Source organism: Haliotis rubra, unplaced genomic scaffold (assembly GCF_003918875.1).
Source record: "Haliotis rubra isolate DU_JTF1 unplaced genomic scaffold, ASM391887v1 Scf628, whole genome shotgun sequence".
Lineage (NCBI taxonomy): Eukaryota > Metazoa > Mollusca > Gastropoda > Lepetellida > Haliotidae > Haliotis > Haliotis rubra.
The window spans coordinates 459,839-483,120 of NW_025767333.1; the positions used below are offsets into that span (position 1 = coordinate 459,839).

At 43.2% G+C, this 23,282-nt stretch overlaps 1 protein-coding gene across 1 annotated transcript; it reads right to left on the reverse strand.

The window, feature by feature from the left end:
* Positions 1-416: 416 nt before the first annotated feature.
* LOC124256437 (alpha-N-acetylgalactosaminidase-like) lies at positions 417-22,851 on the reverse strand. Its single transcript, XM_046690433.1, has 8 exons — positions 22,761-22,851; positions 21,461-21,587; positions 20,068-20,242; positions 16,900-17,074; positions 16,023-16,114; positions 1,634-1,795; positions 1,203-1,400; positions 417-784 (listed from the first exon to the last, which is right to left on the reverse strand). The coding sequence occupies exons 1-8, from the start codon at positions 22,849-22,851 to the stop codon at positions 527-529; spliced, it is 1,278 nt and encodes a 425-aa protein (XP_046546389.1). The 3' UTR covers positions 417-526.
* Positions 22,852-23,282: the final 431 nt, after the last annotated feature.

Below are 23,282 nucleotides of genomic sequence, written 5' to 3' on the forward strand. Positions count from 1 at the left end.
GCAACAACGTATTGCACGCCTCAAGGACGAACCCACTGCCGTCACGGAACGTGGCACGTGCATGCATGTTGGATACATGTCACTAATCTCTGAGTTTAAATCCTTATGTGTCTACACAGGTTTGATAAATTTAGATTTAAATTTTTGCATGCACAGTTTCTTTATGTGCGTAGTATATATCAGAACGTTCCTCATCTAAGATGAGTAGAATAGGTTTTGTTTCTAATTTGTCATCGAATGATTTCAGATTTACCTTACTCTAAAAAGACCTCCTGAATACCCCAAATTGTTAAATGAATGTTATATTTTTTATCGTTTCCACTGTATCTACTAATTTGTATATTCTCAACCAGTGTATTTATGTAAACTTGTATATGGGCCGATGGCCTTTGATACAAAACACCTTTGACTTTGACTTTGATTTTTATGTTTTCATTATTCATTAACAGTAGGGTTTTTTCATGAAACAAAAAACGTGTTTACGTTCTTCAACCAATCAAAGTTACTGTATATTTTGGAAAACGTGTTACAATGGAACTATCTTGAGAAGAACAATTCCCTCTGGATTAGCCGATATACTCAATTTATCTGCAAGCTTATATGTTCCAATCTGGATGTCGTCAAATACGTCAGTGATGTTATAACCATTTTGATTGGTCAGTTCGATCTGCGACAAGGTCAAGGTCACAAGCGAGGGAGTACCTCCAAACTCCGGATTGAAAAACGCAACCGCATAACTTCCAGGTAATGACAATGGCTTGGTCCAAACTTGAATATTCGCAATCTGGAGAGAAAAAAGTATTTGACTCAGATAAATCAATTTATTTGAGGCGTCACTTTATTTTGTTATTCATAAATTCCTAGTTTTCACAGAAAAAATAACGTCAATTCTCAATGGTTATGTGTTGTCATGTACATGATTATACATTTGACGTTGTTTAACTGTGATTCCAGCAATCAACTCTGAACCAGACTATCCAGATCTTGAGCTCCATGAAAGGTTTGCAAAGGTCCAAACTTCCAGGGTAGCACGCGCAGTCAGCCAAGTCACTGAGCCTTACAACCCTATCGTTCTAGTCACCACTTAGATTGACACGTCACCCACGACTTTAGATGGCTTTGACCTATACACTCTGCATGGGAATCGTATATAAAATACTGTAGACAATACATTCCAATACAGACAATACCAGTATACGTGCCTTTGTGTGGAAGCTCGCTTGTTGTCCCCGTGGGTCCTGGTTGATGGCGATGACACCCTTGTTTTGTAGAATGGCCTTGGCCTGTGGTCTCATGGTCCTCAGATCAGCGGAGATGTAGAGCGGGGCGGCAAACATCGCCCACATCCCGAACTGGACCTTCTCCTGGTCGTAGCTGAGACTGAAGTCTCCGATGATCAGCTGTAAGGCAAGACTATGTGATCTTCAATAAACTCTCTCTTTGTTCGGTTGAGTAACATCTTTGAAAGTGTAATTCCGGATGGGACTAAAAACAACAAAAGTACTAGAATCTGTACTTCACTGAGAAAGTGTAATCCCAAATATGACAAAAGTTACGTCATGATGTGATCGTATTAACCATATTCAGCTTGCAACTATCGCATTAGGGATGCACCTTTCTTCAGAAAGCTCACCTGGTCCGGATCATTGAAGCCACCAGGCCCGGCTACTCCAGAGAAGTTCCCCAGGTCTATCCCATAATAGAAAATGACGTCTCGTACACTCCGCCAGCTGTCTTGAATGTCGAAGAAGTTCCTCCAAGTGTTGCAGTATTTCTTGTTGGATTCGTACATGCGCTGGATGAAGCAATAAGTGAGTGAGTTTAGTTTTACGCCGCTTCTATTACAGCAATATCACGACGGGGACACCAGAAATGCGCTTCACACATTGTACCCATGTGGGGAATTGAACGCTTTAGCCACTGGGTTACCCTTCTGCCCCGATGAAGCAATACCAACAGGCATTATGTGAAAACCTGATATGATATTCACCTGTTAAAAAATTTACTCATTCCATGTCTAAGTAAGTGAGTGAATGTTATTTTACGCCGCATTGTTCCACGGAGCGTGGACATAATCAGAGTCTTCCTGTACATCTACATGTACACCTTTCACAACATCTAAATCGACATGTACATCTTGCTCTGCGTGTACATGTACAGCTTTTACTACATCTGCATCTGTACAAATAGGAAAACGTATCACAACACCCAAGGACCTTCACCTCAGTTGCTAAATGCTCATACACACGCTCGTCTTCCAGTACATTGGCATGAACATCTTTCACTACATCTACTTCTACACATTTCACAGCATCTACAGCTACAACTACATGTACATCAACATGTACAACTCCCACTACATCTACATGGACACATTTCACTACACCTGCATCCACATGTACAACTTCCACTACATCTACATGGACACATTTCACTACACCTGCATCCACATGTACAACTGCCACTACATGAACATGGACACATTTCACTACACCTGCATCCACATTTACAACTTCCACTACATCTACATGGACACATTTCACTACACCTGCATCCACATGTACAACTGCCACTACATGAACATGGACACATTTCACTACACCTGCATCCACATGTACAACTCCTACTACATCTAGATGGACACATTTCACTACACCTGCATCCACATGTACAACTTCCACTACATCTACATGGACACATTTCACTACACCTGCATCCACATGTACAACTTCCACTACATCTACATGGACACATTTCACTACACCTGCATCCACATGTACAACTGCCACTATATGAACATGGACACATTTCACTACACCTGCATCCACATGTACAACTTCCACTACATCTACATGGACACATTTCACTACACCTGCATCCACATGTACAACTGCCACTACATGAACATGGACACATTTCACTACACCTGCATCCACATGTACAACTTCCACTACATCAACATGGACACATTTCACTACACCTGCATCCACATGTACAACTGCCACTATATGAACATGGACACATTTCACTACACCTGCATCCACATGTACAACTCCTACTACATCTACATGGACACATTTCACTACACCTGCATCCACATTTACAACTCCTACTACATCTACATGGACACATTTCACTACACCTGCATCCACATGTACAACTGTCACTACATGAACATGGACACATTTCACTACACCTGCATCCACATGTACAACTCCCACTACATCTACATGGACACATTTCACTACACCTGCATCCACATGTACAACTCCTACTACATCAACATGGACACATTTCACTACACCTGCATCCACATGTACAACTCCCACTACATCAACATGGACACATTTCACTACACCTTGCATCCACATGTACAACTCCTACTACATCAACATGGACACATTTCACTACACCCTGCATCCACACATGTACAACTCCTACCACATCATGTACACTACTCCTGCATCCACATGTACATCCATTACATCTACATGGACACATTTCACTACACCTGCATCCACATGTACAACTCCTACTACATCTACATGGACACATTTCACTACACCTGCATCCACATGTACAACTCCTACTACATCAACATGGACACAATTTCTACTACACCTGCATCCACATGTACAACTGTCACTACATGAACATGGACACATTTCACTACACCTGCATCCACATGTACAACTCCTACTACATCAACATGGACACATTTCACTACACCTGCATCCACATGTACAACTGCCACTACATCTACATGGACACATTTCACTACACCTGCATCCACATGTACAACTCCCACTACATCTACATGGACACATTTCACTACACCTGCATCCACATGTACAACTCCCACTACATCTACATGGACACATTTCACTACACCTGCATCCACATGTACAACTCCCACTACATGAACATGGACACATTTCACTACACCTGCATCCACATGTACAACTGCCACTACATGAACATGGACACATTTCACTACACCTGCATCCACATGTACAACTCCCATTACATCTACATGGACACATTTCACTACACCTGCATCCACATGTACAACTCCTACTACATCTACATGGACACATTTCACTACACCTGCATCCACATGTACAACTCCTACTACATCAACATGGACACATTCTCTACACACACTGCATCCACATGTACAACTGTCACTACATGAACATGGACACATTTCACTACACCTGCATCCACATGTACAACTCCTACTACATCAACATGGACACATTTCACTACACCTGCATCCACATGTACAACTCCTACTACATCAACATGGACACATTTCACTACACCTGCATCCACATGTACAACTCCTACTACATCTACATGGACACATTTCTGCACTACACCTGCATCCACATCTACAACTCCCACTACAACTACATCTACATGGACACATTTCACTACACCTGCATCCACATGTACAACTGCTACTACATGAACATGGACACATTTCTACACCTGCATGCACTCCCACTACATTTCACTACACCTGCATCCACATGTACAACTCCTACTACATCAACATGGACACATTTCACTACACCTGCATCCACATGTACAACTCCTACTACATCAACATGGACACATTTCACTACACCTGCATCCACATGTACAACTCCTACTACATCTACATGGACACATTTCACTACACCTGCATCCACATGTACAACTCCTACTACATCTACATGGACACATTTCACTACACCTGCATCCACATGTACAACTCCTACTACATCTACATGGACACATTTCACTACACCTGCATCCACATGTACAACTCCCACTACATCAACATGGACACATTTCACTACACCTGCATCCACATGTACAACTCCTACTACATCTACATGGACACATTTCACTACACCTGCATCCACATGTACAACTCCCACTACATCTACATGGACACATTTCACTACACCTGCATCCACATGTACAACTGCCCACTACATCTACATGGGACACATTTCACTACACCTGCATCCACATGTACAACTCCTACTACATCAACATGGACACATTTCACTACACCTGCATCCACATGTACAACTCCTACTACATCAACATGGACACATTTCACTACACCTGCATCCACATGTACAACTCCTACTACATCAACATGGGACACATTTCACTACACCTGCATCCACATGTACAACTCCTACTACATCAACATGGACACATTTCACTACACCTGCATCCACATGTACAACTCCTACTACATCAACATGGACACATTTCACTACACCTGCATCCACATGTACAACTCCCTACTACATCTACATGGACACATTTCACTACACCTGCATCCACATGTACAACTCCTACTACATCTAACATGGACACATTTCACTACACCTGCATCCACATGTACAACTCCACTACATCAACATGGACACATTTCACTCTACACCTGTATCCACATGTACAACTCCTACTACATCAACATGGACACATTTCACTACACCTGCATCCACATGTACAACTGCCACTACATGAACATGGACACACATATTTCACTACACCTGCATCCACATGTACAACTCCCACTACATCTACATGGACACATTTCACTACACCTGCATCCACATGTACAACTCCCACTACATCTACATGGACACATTTCACTACACCTGCATCCACATGTACAACTCCTACTACATCAACATGGACACATTTCACTACACCTGCATCCACATGTACAACTGCCACTACATGAACATGGACACATTTCACTACACCTGCATCCACATGTACAACTCCTACTACATCAACATGGACACATTTCACTACACCTGCATCCACATGTACAACTCCCACTTACATCTACATGGACACACATTTCACTACACCTGCATCCACATGTACAACTCCTACTACATCTACATGGACACATTTCACTACACCTGCATCCACATGTACAACTCCTACTACATCAACATGGACACATTTCACTACACCTGCATCCACATGTACAACTGTCACTACATGAACATGGACACATTTCACTACACCTGCATCCACATGTACAACTCCTACTACATCAACATGGACACATTTCACTACACCTGCATCCACATGTACAACTGCCACTACATGCTACATGGACACATTTCACTACACCTGCATCCACATGTACAACTCCCACTACATCTACATGGACACATTTCACTACACCTGCATCCACATGTACAACTCCCACTACATCTACATGGACACATTTCACTACACCTGCATCCACATCTACAACTCCCACTACATGAACATGGACACATTTCACTACACCTGCATCCACATGTACAACTGCCACTACATGAACATGGACACATTTCACTACACCTGCATCCACATGTACAACTCCCACTACATCAACATGGACACATTTCACTACACCTGCATCCACATGTACAACTCCTACTACATCTACATGGACACATTTCACTACACCTGCATCCACATGTACAACTCCTACTACATCTACATGGACACATTTCACTACACCTGCATCCACATGTACAACTCCTACTACATCTACATGGACACATTTCACTACACCTGCATCCACATGTACAACTCCCATTACATCTACATGGACACATTTCACTACACCTGCATCCACATGTACAACTCCTACTACATCAACATGGACACATTTCACTACACCTGCATCCACATGTACAACTCCTACTACATCAACATGGACACATTTCACTACACCTGCATCCACATGTACAACTCCTACTACATCTACATGGACACATTTCACTACACCTGCATCCACATGTACAACTGCCACTACATGAAGATGGACACATTTCACTACACCTGCATCCACATGTACAACTCCTACTACATCAACATGGACACATTTCACTACACCTGCATCCACATGTACAACTCCTACTACATCAACATGGACACATTTCACTACACCTGCATCCACATGTACAACTCCTACTACATCTACATGGACACATTTCACTACACCTGCATCCATATGTACAACTCCTACTACATCTACATGGACACATTTCACTACACCTGCATCCACATGTACAACTCCTACTACATCTAACATGGACACATTTCACTACACCTGCATCCACATGTACAACTCCCACTACATCTACATGGACACATTTCACTACACCTGCATCCACATGTACAACTCCCACTACATCTACATGGACACATTTCACTACACCTGCATCCACATGTACAACTCCCACTACATCTACATGGACACATTTCACTACACCTGCATCCACATGTACAACTGCACTCACATGAACATGGGACACATTTCACTACACCTGCATCCACATGTACAACTGCCACTACATGAACATGGACACATTTCACTACACCTGCATCCACATGTACAACTCCTACTACATCTACATGGACACATTTCACTACACCTGCATCCACATTTACAACTCCTACTACATCTACATGGACACATTTCACTACACCTGCATCCACATGTACAACTCCCACTACATCAACATGGACACATTTCACTACACCTGCATCCACATGTACAACTCCTACTACATCTACATGGACACATTTCACTACACCTGCATCCACATCTACAACTCCTACTACATCTACATGGACACATTTCACTACACCTGCATCCACATGTACAACTCCTACTACATCAACATGGGACACATTTCACTACACCTGCATCCACATGTACAACTCCCCACTACATCTACATGGACACATTTCACTACACCTGCATCCACATGTACAACTCCCACTACATCTACATGGACACATTTCACTACACCTGCATCCACATGTACAACTCCCACTACATGAACATGGACACATTTCACTACACCTGCATCCACATGTACAACTCCCACTACATCTACATGGACACATTTCACTACACCTGCATCCACATGTACAACTCCCACTACATCTACATGGACACATTTCACTACACCTGCATCCACATGTACAACTCCTACTACATCTACATGGACACATTTCACTACACCTGCATCCACATGTACAACTGCCACTACATGAACATGGACACATTTCACTACACCTGCATCCACATGTACAACTCCTACTACATCAACATGGACACATTTCACTACACCTGCATCCACATGTACAACTCCTACTACATCTACATGGACATTTTCACTACTACACCTGCATCCACATGTACAACTCCTACTACATCTACATGGACACATTTCACTACACCTGCATCCACATGTACAACTCCTACTACATCAACATGGACACATTTCACTACACCTGCATCCACATGTACAACTGTCACTACATGAACATGGACACATTTCACTACACCTGCATCCACATGTACAACTCCTACTACATCTACATGGACACATTTCACTACACCTGCATCCACATGTACAACTCCTACTACATCTACATGGACACATTTCACTACACCTGCATCCACATGTACAACTCCCACTACATACATGCATACATGGACACATTTCACTACACCTACACCTGCATCCACATGTACAACTCCTACTACATGAACATGGACACATTTCACTACACCTGCATCCACATGTACAACTCCTACTACATCAACATGGACACATTTCACTACACCTGCATCCACATGTACAACTCCCACTACATCTACATGGACACATTTCACTACACCTGCATCCACATGTACAACTCCTACTACATCTACATGGACACATTTCACTACACCTGCATCCACATGTACAACTCCTACTACATCTACATGGACACATTTCACTACACCTGCATCCACATGTACAACTCCTACTACATGAACATGGACACATTTCACTACACCTGCATCCACATGTACAACTCCTACTACATCAACATGGACACATTTCACTACACCTGCATCCACATGTACAACTCCTACTACATCTACATGGACACATTTCACTACACCTGCATCCACATGTACAACTCCTACTACATCTACATGGACACATTTCACTACACCTGCATCCACATGTACAACTCCTACTACATCTACATGGACACATTTCACTACACCTGCATCCACATGTACAACTCCTACTACATCTACATGGACACATTTCACTACACCTGCATCCACATGTACAACTCCTACTACATCTACATGGACACATTTCACTACACCTGCATCCACATGTACAACTCCCACTACATCTACATGGACACATTTCACTACACCTGCATCCACATGTACAACTCCTACTACATCTACATGGACACACATTTCACTACACCTGCATCCACATGTACAACTCCCACTACATCTACATGGACACATTTCACTACACCTGCATCCACATGTACAACTCCTACTACATCTACATGGACACATTTCACTACACCTGCATCCACATGTACAACTCCTACTACATCTACATGGACACATTTCACTACACCTGCATCCACATGTACAACTCCTACTACATCTACATGGACACATTTCACTACACCTGCATCCACATGTACAACTGTCACTACATGAACATGGACACATTTCACTACACCTGCATCCACATGTACAACTCCTACTACATCAACATGGACACATTTCACTACACCTGCATCCACATGTACAACTCCCACTACATCTACATGGACACATTTCACTACACCTGCATCCACATGTACAACTCCTACTACATCAACATGGACACATTTCACTACACCTGCATCCACATGTACAACTCCTACTACATCTACATGGACACATTTCACTACACCTGCATCCACATGTACAACTCCTACTACATCAACATGGACACATTTCACTACACCTGCATCCACATGTACAACTCCTACTACATGAACATGGACACATTTCACTACACCTGCATCCACATGTACAACTCCTACTACATCTACATGGACACATTTCACTACACCTGCATCCACATGTACAACTCCTACTACATCAACATGGACACATTTCACTACACCTGCATCCACATGTACAACTCCCACTACATCTACATGGACACATTTCACTACACCTGCATCCACATGTACAACTCCCACTACATCTACATGGACACATTTCACTACACCTGCATCCACATGTACAACTCCTACTACATCTACATGGACACATTTCACTACACCTGCATCCACATGTACAACTGCCACTACATCTGAACATGGACACATTTCACTACACCTGCATCCACATGTACAACTCCTACTACATCTACATGGACACATTTCACTACACCTGCATCCACATGTACAACTCCTACTACATCTACATGGACACATTCACTACACCTGCATCCACATGTACAACTCCACACTACATCTACATGGACACATTTCACTACACCTGCATCCACATGTACAACTCCTACTACATCTACATGGACACATTTCACTACACCTGCATCCACATGTACAACTCCCACTACATCTACATGGACACATTTCACTACACCTGCATCCACATGTACAACTCCTACTACATCAACATGGACACATTTCACTACACCTGCATCCACATGTACAACTGCCTACTACATCAACATGGACACATTTCACTACACCTGCATCCACATGTACAACTCCTACTACATCAACATGGACACATTTCACTACACCTGCATCCACATGTACAACTCCCACTACATCTACATGGACACATTTCACTACACCTGCATCCACATGTACAACTCCTACTACATCTACATGGACACATTTCACTACACCTGCATCCACATGTACAACTCCTACTACTACATCTACATGGACACATTTCACTACACCTGCATCCACATGTACAACTCCTACTACATCAACATGGACACATTTCACTACACCTGCATCCACATGTACAACTCCTACTACATCTACATGGACACATTTCACTACACCTGCATCCACATGTACAACTCCTACTACATCTACATGGACACATTTCACTACACCTGCATCCACATGTACAACTCCTACTACATCTACATGGACACATTTCACTACACCTGCATCCACATGTACAACTCCTACTACATGCTAACATGGACACATTTCACTACACCTGCATCCACATGTACAACTCCTACTACATCTACATGGACACATTTCACTACACCTGCATCCACATGTACAACTCCTACTACATCTACATGGACACATTTCACTACACCTGCATCCACATGTACAACTCCTACTACATCTACATGGACACATTTCACTACACCTGCATCCACATGTACAACTCCCACTACATCTACATGGACACATTTCACTACACCTGCATCCACATGTACAACTCCCACTACATCTAACATGGACACATTTCACTACACCTGCATCCACATGTACAACTCCTACTACATCAACATGGACACATTTCACTACACCTGCATCCACATGTACAACTCCTACTACATCAACATGGACACATTTCACTACACCTGCATCCACATGTACAACTCCTACTACATCTACATGGACACATTTCACTACACCTGCATCCATATGTACAACTCCTACTACATCTACATTGACACATTTCACTACACCTGCATCCACATGTACAACTCCTACTACATCTACATGGACACATTTCACTACACCTGCATCCACATCTACAACTCCTACTACATCTACATGGACACATTTCACTACACCTGCATCCACATGTACAACTCCTACTACATCTACATGGACACATTTCACTACACCTGCATCCACATGTACAACTCCCACTACATCTACATGGACACATTTCACTACACCTGCATCCACATGTACAACTCCCACTACATCTACATGGACACATTTCACTACACCTGCATCCACATGTACAACTGCCACTACATGAACATGGACACATTTCACTACACCTGCATCCACATGTACAACTCCTACTACATCTACATGGACACATTTCACTACACCTGCATCCACATGTACAACTCCTACTACATCTACATGGACACATTTCACTACACCTGCATCCACATGTACAACTCCTACTACATGAACATGGACACATTTCACTACACCTGCATCCACATGTACAACTCCTACTACATCTACATGGACACATGTCACTACACCTGCATCCACATCTACAACTCCCACTACATCTACATGGACACATTCACTACACCTGCATCCACATGTACAACTCCTACTACATCAACATGGACACATTTCACTACACCTGCATCCACATGTACAACTGCCACTACATGAACATGGACACATTTCACTACACCTGCATCCACATGTACAACTCCTACTACATGAACATGGACACATTTCACTACACCTGCATCCACATGTACAACTCCCACTACATCTACATGGACACATTTCACTACACCTGCATCCACATGTACAACTCCTACTACATCTACATGGACACATTTCACTACACCTGCATCCACATGTACAACTCCTACTACATCTACATGGACACATTTCACTACACCTGCATCCACATGTACAACTCCTACTACATCAACATGGACACATTTCACTACACCTGCATCCACATGTACAACTCCTACTACATCTACATGGACACATTTCACTACACCTGCATCCACATGTACAACTCCTACTACATCTACATGGACACATTTCACTACACCTGCATCCACATTTACAACTCCTACTACATCTACATGGACACATTTCACTACACCTGCATCCACATACAACTCCCACTACATGACATGGACACATTTCACTACACCTGCATCCACATGTACAACTCCTACTACATCAACATGGACACATTTCACTACACCTGCATCCACATGTACAACTGCCACTATATGAACATGGACACATTTCACTACACCTGCATCCACATGTACAACTCCCACTACATCTACATGGACACATTTCACTACACCTGCATCCACATGTACAACTCCTACTACATCTACATGGACACATTTCACTACACCTGCATCCACATCTACAACTCCCACTACATCAACATGGACACATTTCACTACACCTGCATCCACATGTACAACTGCCACTACATGAACATGGACACATTTCACTACACCTGCATCCACATCTACAACTCCCACTACATCTACATGGACACATTTCACTACACCTGCATCCACATGTACAACTCCCACTACATCTACATGGACACATTTCACTACACCTGCATCCACATGTACAACTGTCACTACATGAACATGGACACATTTCACTACACCTGCATCCACATGTACAACTCCTACTACATCAACATGGACACATTTCACTACACCTGCATCCACATGTACAACTGCCTACTACATGAACATGGACACATTTCACTCACACCCTGCATCCACATGTACAACTCCCACTACATCTACATGGACACATTTCACTACACCTGCATCCACATGTACAACTCCTACTACATCAACATGGACACATTTCACTACACCTGCATCCACATGTACAACTGCCACTACATCTACATGGACACATTTCACTACACCTGCATCCACATGTACAACTCCTACTACATCTACATGGACACATTTCACTACACCTGCATCCACATGTACAACTCCCACTACATCTACATGGACACATTTCACTACACCTGCATCCACATCTACAACTCCCACTACATCTACATGGACACATTTCACTACACCTGCATCCACATGTACAACTCCTACTACATCAACATGGACACATTTCACTACACCTGCATCCACATGTACAACTGCCACTACATGAACATGGACACATTTCACTACACCTGCATCCACATGTACAACTCCTACTACATCAACATGGACACATTTCACTACAGCTGCATCCACATGTACAACTCCCATTACATCTACATGGACACATTTCACTACACCTGCATCCACATGTACAACTCCTACTACATCTACATGGACACATTTCACTACACCTGCATCCACATGTACAACTCCTACTACATCAACATGGACAAATTTCACTACACCTGCATCCACATGTACAACTGTCACTACATGAACATGGACACATTTCACTACACCTGCATCCACATGTACAACTCCTACTACATCAACATGGACACATTTCACTACACCTGCATCCACATGTACAACTGCCACTATATGAACATGGACACATTTCACTACACCTGCATCCACATGTACAACTCCCACTACATCTACATGGACACATTTCACTACACCTGCATCCACATGTACAACTCCCACTACATCTACATGGACACATTTCACTACACCTGCATCCACATGTACAACTCCCACTACATCTACATGGACACATTTCACTACACCTGCATCCACATGCCACTACATGAACATGGACACATTTCACTACATGCAACATGGACACATCAACATGGACACACACTACACCTGCATCCACATGTACAACTCCTACTACATCTACATGGACACATTTCACTACACCTGCATCCACATGTACAACTCCTACTACATCTACATGGACACATTTCACTACACCTGCATCCACATGTACAACTCCTACTACATCTACATGGACACATTTCACTACACCTGCATCCACATGTACAACTCCCACTACATCTACATGGACACATTTCACTACACCTGCATCCACATGTACAACTCCTACTACATCAACATGGACACATTTCACTACATGGACACATTTCTACATCACACACTGCATCCATCCACATCTACAACTCCTACTACATCTACATGGACACATTTCACTACACCTGCATCCACATGTACAACTGCCACTACATGAAGATGGACACATTTCACTACACCTGCATCCACATGTACAACTCCTACTATATCAACATGGACACATTTCACTACACCTGCATCCATATGTACAACTCCTACTACATCAACATGGACACATTTCACTACACCTGCATCCACATGTACAACTCCTACTACATCTACATGGACACATTTCACTACACCTGCATCCATATGTACAACTCCTACTACATCTACATTGACACATTTCACTACACCTGCATCCACATGTACAACTCCTACTACATCTACATGGACACATTTCACTACACCTGCATCCACATCTACAACTCCCACTACATCTACATGGACACATTTCACTACACCTGCATTCACATGTACAACTTCCACTACATCTACATGGACACATTTCACTACACCTGCATCCACATGTACAACTCCTACTACATCTACATGGACACATTTCACTACACCTGCATCCACATCTACAACTCCCACTACATCTACATGGACACATTTCACTACACCTGCATCCACATGTACAACTTCCACTACATCTACATGGACACATTTCACTACACCTGCATCCACATGTACAACTCCCACTACATCAACATGGACACATTTCACTACACCTGCATCCACATGTACAACTCCCATTACATCAACATGGACACATTTCACTACACCTGCATCCACATGTACAACTCCCACTACATCTACATGGACACATTTCACTACACCTGCATCCACATGTACAACTCCCACTACATCTGGGACGGTGGGGTAGCCTAGCTCGTCACGCCGAAGACCCGGGTTCGATTCCCTACATGGGTACTATGTGTGAAGCCCATTTCTGGTGTCCCCTGCCGTGATATTGGTGGGATATTGCATAAAATGACTCACCTGTACACCTTCCACTACATCTACATATTTCACTACGCCTACATCCACACCTTTGTAAAACAGTAATAGCATAAAAATAGGGTAAAACAGTTTTAGCATTAAATAGTGACATTCACAGCGACGACTAAACAAAACAGCTGTGAATGTATGTACAACTAAATCAGGTATTCTGAGAAAACCTCAACGGATTTTAGATTATTGCACGTCGTGAACGGTTCCAAACGCAGTGTTATCCAATCGACACAAACGACGTTGCCTGGGTTGGTTTTATCTTAGGAAAATATTAAAATAGCACATTTCAGTCATTATTATTATTATCATTATCATTACCTGCGTGTTAAGAATGTCGTAACTCGCCCATTCGCAAGAATAAAGAATGGACCGACCAGTGAAGTTCAGCTGTCTGCTCATTTCTGGGTAATCTGAGCAAAAGAAGCAATCGATATGACGATAGACGGTGTTTGGTTTAAACATATTTTATTGTCCAAAAGACAACGGGATTAGGCACAAGTGCACCACTTATGATCGCCTTCTCCCTAAATACAATTAAACATATTACATAATACAATGTACAATTTACAGTGGAAGCTTCACACTTGGCAAAAACATATACAGTGTTGGTATATATATACAGTGTTTTACAGGATATATACAGTGTGCTGGAAAGTGAAAAAGTGAAAAAAGTGCATGTCATACACGGTGTGAATCAATAGTTTCATGTTTTACACCCATGTGAATTTTGAGGTGAGGTGAAATGGGGTTTAACGTCGCACTTAAGATTTCGCTTGTGCGTGCATGTATGGCTGCTTGTACTAGCCCGACTTAAGCTGGTTTTATAGTGCTAGCCCACTGAGATACCATGCTGCAGTTGAGCATGAATACCCCACTCAGACACATTATATGGACGCCGAACCTACCTGTCCCTGTGGTACCCATAAATGTCGATCGCCAGGCAGGGACCAACAAGTACCATATTTTAACGTCTTTTGGTATGACGTGTGCGGGAATCGAACCCGCGACCTTCCGCTCTCCGCACTACACCACGGAGGCGGTTGTGAATTTTGAATTCTTAACTTCAACCCGGCTTCAACACATAAGCGCATGGTGTTCTGCGAGAGAGTGAGTGAGTGACGGACGGACAGACAGAGGGGAGGGAGGTAGGGAGCGAGCAGCCACTGATTTAAAGCTTTCATTAAATTCGGCTTACATTTGGCCAGGTTCTGGCGACTGCTGTGACAACCATCAAATTTCAGAAGATCTATTCCCCACTTGGCGAAGGTTTGTGCATCCTGCTGCAAGAAGTTCTGACTGCCGGGATAACCACCACATGTTTTGGTTCCAACGTCTCCGTAGATGCCGAGCTTCAGTCCTCGTGAATGCATCTGAAAAAAAATACAAGGTCAAGGTCAACTGTAAGCGTCAATTAACAATAGCAAATACCAAGCGATGGCGTTCCACGGTCTGCACAATGCAGAGTTACTTCCCTTGGGCGTACTTTTAACACTTCGTATTCAAGGTTCATAATAGAGATAGTTTTCCACCTATTTTAGTTACTATTTTATACTATTAAACACAACATACATATTTAAACATTTAGATTTCCTAAATAATCGAGAGAAAAAACAATGTATATTTATTTCTAATCAGCATCGTGGTGGCGTGTGGCCCTGTGCACAGAGCGCAGGTCACGAATCAGTTGAAGTTAAGCTACGTTGAGCTCGGACACTCCTTGGATGGGTGACCGTGTTTGATAGCTTGACTCCTGAGAGATCCTAGGACTTCCGTCCTGCCCCACAACGAAGCACATGTGATACATGTGGTCTCACCATAGGCAAGTGAGTTTGTTCAAAATTGCATCTGTTCACCCAGCAGAAAATCGGTACCCGGTTGGATAAAGTCATGTGACTATAACCTTCTAGCGCCTAACAGGCAGCTTGGGTTATCCGGGGTAATAATAATCAGGGTGTTAGCGCTTTGAGCATGCTTTGTTGCGTGGAGATTAGCGCAATATAAGACTTCTCATTATTATTATTATTTATTATCATTATCGTTCTCATTATGTGGGAAAATGAGCCAGCTCGCTGGGGTTAGAGATAAAGGACAAATACTCAGTACCAGATATAACATTGGACCAATGTCCAGGAAGAGACATAACCCAGGACCAACACCCAGGAATAGACATAACCCAGGACAAACACCCAGGAATAGACATAACCCAGACCAACACCCAGGAATAGACATAACCCAGGACCATCACCAAGGAATAGACATAACGAAGGAACAGCACTCAGGAATAGACATAACCCAGGACCAACACCCAGGAATAGACATAACGCAGAACCAACACCCAGGAATAGGCATAACCCAGGACCAACACCCAGGAATAGACATAACCAACACCTAGGAATACCAACACCAACACCAGGAATAGGAATAGACATAACCCAGGACCAACATCCCAGGAATAGACATAACCCAGGACCAACAACCTAGGAATAGATATAACCCAGGACCAACACCCAGGAATAGACATAACCCAGGACCAACATCTAATAGGAATAGACATAACCCAGGACCAACACCCAGGAATAGACATAACCCAGGACCAACACCCCCAGAATAGACATAACCCAGGAGGACCAGGACACCCAGGAATAGACATAACCCAGAAGGACCAACACCCAGGAATAGACATAACCCAGGACCAACACCCAGGAATAGACATAACACCAGGACCAAACCCAGGAATAGACCAGGACAACACAGGAATAGACATAACCCAGGACCAACATCTAGGAATAGACATAACCCAGGACCAACACCCAGGAATAGACATAACCCAGGACCAACACCCAGGAATAGACATAACCCAGGACCAACACCCAGGAATAGACATAACCCACCCAGGAATAGACATAACACAGACCAACACCCAGGAATAGACATAACCCAGGACCAACACCCAGGAATAGACATAACCCCAGGACCAACACCTCCAGGAATAGACATAACCCAGGACCAACACCCAGGAATAGACATAACCCAGGACCAACACCCAGGAATAGACATAACCCAGGACCAACACCCAGGAATAGACATAACAAAGGACCAACACCCAGGAATAGACATAACCCAGGACCAACACCCAGGAATAGACATAACCCAGGACCAACACCCAGGAATAGACATAACACCAGGACCAACACCCAGGAATAGACATAACAGGAATAGACATAACCCAGGACCAACACCCAGGAATAGACATAACCCAGGACCAACACCCAGGAATAGACATAACCCAGGACCAACACCCAGGAATAGACATAACCCAGGACCAACACCCAGGAATAGACATAACCCAGGACCAACACCCAGGAATAGACATAACCCAGGACCAACACCCAGGAATAGACATAACGAAGGACCAACACCCAGGAATAGACATAACACCAGGAATAGACCACCAACACCCAGGAATCACCCAACAGGAATAGACATAACCCAGGAACAACACTCCAGGAATAGACATAACCCAGGACCAACACCCAGGAATAGACATAACCCAGGACCAACATCCAGGAATAGACATAACCCAAGACCAACACCTAGGAATAGACATAACCAAGGACCAACACCCAGGAATAGACATAACCCAGGAACCAACCAACACCAAGGAATAGACATAACCCAGGACCAACACCTAGGAATAGACATAACCCAAGACCAACACCCAGGAATAGACATAACCCAAGACCAACAGCTAGGATCAGAAATGATCCAGGATCAACACCTATGACCAACACTCCCCATATTCTTCCCACAGAGGTTACATGTTCTTCCTACGAACCTCTGTTAATATGGCCATACTTCCCGGTTCTCGTAAAATCCCCTAGCGGGAAAACATCGCAACACGAATTATCTCCCTTCCTTCTATCCAATCAGAACATGAATTACATCGACTTCTATCGAAATTGACTATTACGAGCAAATGTGGGGCCACAAATATCCCTCCTCAGCCGGGGGACATTTAATGGCTAGCTTGTCCGTTGTCAACGAGGGCGATGGAAACGCCATTAATCCGCCATTACATGACTGAGTTCTGTCTAGAAGAAACTTTGCGCATCGCGCAGGGCAAGAGGTTCTAGTTTTCCCGAAGCGTACGGAAATTACCGAGGCCTTGCGAATGATCACTTTTGAAACAACGTTGCTGATTGCACAACTAAATCTGATTGCAACTAATCATGATCCTGAACATTCGCACCATGAAAGGGCCGGATTAGAACAGAGGTTCGTAGGACATCAGGGGGAACGTAAGGGCGTTGGGACGTATTAATACTGGTAGTGACCGACCATATCCAATGGAAATGAGACTCACGTAAGTCGACAAATTCAGCATTCCACTGGGGAAGCGGTCAGGGTCTGGCTGGAGGTTTCCCTGTTGGTCACGTGACTTGGCTGACCAGCAGTCGTCGATGTTGACGTAGACGTAACCAAGGTCACTGTAGCCGTCTGACACCATGACATCGGCGATACTTCGGTATAGTTTCTCACTGCATGGTGACCAACAAATACAGAGATACCACAGGGGAAGTCGGGAAACGACTATCTGTCCATACACTCGGGTGTTCTGTGATCAGTTTTATATTTGTTTCCGAATCCGACGACCTTATAGATTAATAATATAAACTATTGTGAAATATACAGAAAATAATTAAACCGTGGATAAAATATCATCATATTGGCAAAAACTTACTCGTTTCCCTGAAGGCTATTCAAAGCTTTGACAATATGACCAGACATGGTCTGACAGGTGTTCCCATGGAAACACTGTACAAAATGTAATTAAAATTCGTTTCACAATTAACTTTTCAAAATTCACACCTCTTTGACCATATCCCTTTAACTGGCCAGTCAGCAGAATCACCAAATTCACATGTACAGATATTGGAAAGTGGGTGATTGAACTTTACGACTCAAGCTGACAACACCAAAGCGGACAGTATTTTGCTCCACATCCAGGGGCTCCTTTCACGAAGCAACCTTTACTAAGGTTAACCTTAACTCCCATTCTTTAACATTGCACTAAGGTTACCATAGTGACTTACGATCACCTTAGTGCTTTGTGAAAGGAGGCCCAGGTCATCCTGGCTTAAAACATGTTTCTGTACGTCAGTGAGTTTAACTGACTAATCAATTGAATGAATGAATGAATGAATGAATGAATGAATGAATGAATGAAACCAGACACGCACTTCCAAATCACCATTTAGTAAGTTTATTTTTACACAGCTTTTAGCAATATTCCAGGAATATCACGGCAGGGGACACCAGGAACGGGCTTCACACATTGTACCCATGTGGAGAGTCGAACCCGATTCTTAGGCGTGACGAGCGAACGCTTTAACCACTAGGCTACCCGAAGGACACATCCCCATTCGGGTTAACGCTCTCGTACAGTGGCAGCAAGAAGTAAAGTTTTACCTTGAACGTGGACGATGAGAATAATCAGAAATCATTACATATGTATCTGGTTAAGCATTTCTCACCCCACGCTCACAAGGATAACTGGGTCGGCGGGATAGCCTAGTGGTTAAAGCGTTCGCTCGTCACGCCGAAGACCCTGGTTCGATTCTCCACATGGCTACAATGTGTGAAGCCCATTTCTGGTGTCTCCATTTCCGTAATATGTCTCCCGCCGTGAAATTACTGAAATATTGCTAAAAATGGCGTAAAACCAGACTCACTCACCCACCATAACGATAACTCACCTGATACAGTTATCAGGGTCCCGCTGACAATCCACGTTACACCGGAATCTCTCCCACGACAAGAAGCCCATGGGTGGTGTTTGCGCTTGGCCGTTGTCCAGTCCATTGGTCACTCTGAATACTAATACTGCAACCAGGCAAAAGTACAGTGGTAACCTCATCTTTGCATGAGTGTTTGCGTACGTCGTGCAGTGGTACAGTTCACGCCGTTGGTCAGCTAGATGCCGTCCCTGTATCAGCTTTATTGGACACTATCTCCGGGTAAGGGATGCTTGCTTCATGTCCCTTGGGTGTTATCTTTGATAACAGGTTCACAATGATAACAAGAAAGATGACCCGTCAGATTAGTGTCGTTCTGTGTAATGTAGGTTTGCCTTAAAATGCCAAACATCAGAGAGTTTTTGTTATCTCCAATATATGTACTGACACAATATAAACATACAACCAAGTCCACCTGAAATTAGATTCGAACCCGGATGGCGAAATTGTCGTATGTGATTACCTCCAGCCTTACTACACAGAATACTACACTGATATTTTTACCATTAATTCCAAATATCACAAATTATATATAGTGCGTATCTAAGTTTGGAGAGAGAGAAAGAGAGAGAGAGATTGTTTATTTCGTCTCACCAAATACATTTACAAAGTTTAAACTACAATATATGACAAGATAAAATGTATAAGCCACCTTAATCGACGGTCATGAGAGACGTTAAAACACTTAAAATGTATAACAGCAAAATCCATGAAAAATAAATACACACGCACAGACACACACACACACGCACGCATGCATGCAAGCACACACGCACACACACACACACACACACACACACACACACACACACACACACACACACACACACACACACACACACACACACGTAATCGTGACAATACTTTACAGGGTGTCCCCCGCCGTGATATTGCTGGAATATTGCTAATAGCGGCGTAAAACTAAACTCACTCACTAACTCACTCACACAACGTGGCATTGCTAGAATATAACGTCGTAAAGCCATCTCTATCATAATTGCTGTTTTGAAATGTATGGAGATGATGCGGTAATTTCCTCTTAATAAAGACGTTGACATCCATGATCTCAGGTAATGTTTAACTTAACATCATTACAGGTGAGCTTCAAGGATATTTTCAGTGGTAAATTTCAGTTACTTTATGCCCTTGTACGATAAGAAACAAGCCAGTAAATGTCAGGTAGGGTTATATCGCATATCGCAGATAGTAGACATGAGCATGGCTATTAACATGTGTTTTCAATTTTCCCTATTTCTGGAACCGAGATTCGCTTGGGTGGCCAGGTCGCCTATGGTGCCAACATTGCTGTTCTCAGTAGCGTCCGTCTTGTATCGAGGGATCGCATCATTCATTGGAGCAGATAATTATTATTTGTATTTATGTATTTAGCGTTCTTTGGCGCAGTGGAGTAGCCTTCTGGTTAAAGCGTCCGCTCGTCACGCCGAAGATCCGGGTTCGATTCCCCACATGGGTACAATGTGTGAAACCCATTTCTGGTCTCCCCCGTCGTGATATTGCTGTAATATAGCTAAAAGCAGCGTACTCACTCACTCACTCACTCACTCCTGCGTTCGTTGGTTTCACCACAATGTGATGAACGTCACACGGCGTCAGCTTTTCCCCCACACCGAGATCACACGCAATGATATTACTGAAATAGTGATTGATATATCAGCGCTCAGTCATTGACTGTAAAATAATAAAAAAGAAATAATAATAGCCATGCATAAAGCACCTGTTCCCAAGTACTTGTGTATGCTCAAGGAGCTAACACATTATTACC

Excerpts from the sequence above, each read along its gene's own strand:
- LOC124256437 (XM_046690433.1), bottom strand. The coding sequence starts at position 22,851 with ATGAATGATGCGATCCCTCGATACAAGACGGACGCTACTGAGAACAGC. Across the intron at positions 20,243-21,460 it reads GACCCTGATAACTGTATCAG|TGAGAAACTATACCGAAGTA; the intron begins GTGAGTTATCGT and ends GTCACCATGCAG. Across the intron at positions 785-1,202 it reads AAGCGAGCTTCCACACAAAG|ATTGCGAATATTCAAGTTTG; the intron begins GCACGTATACTG and ends TTTTCTCTCCAG.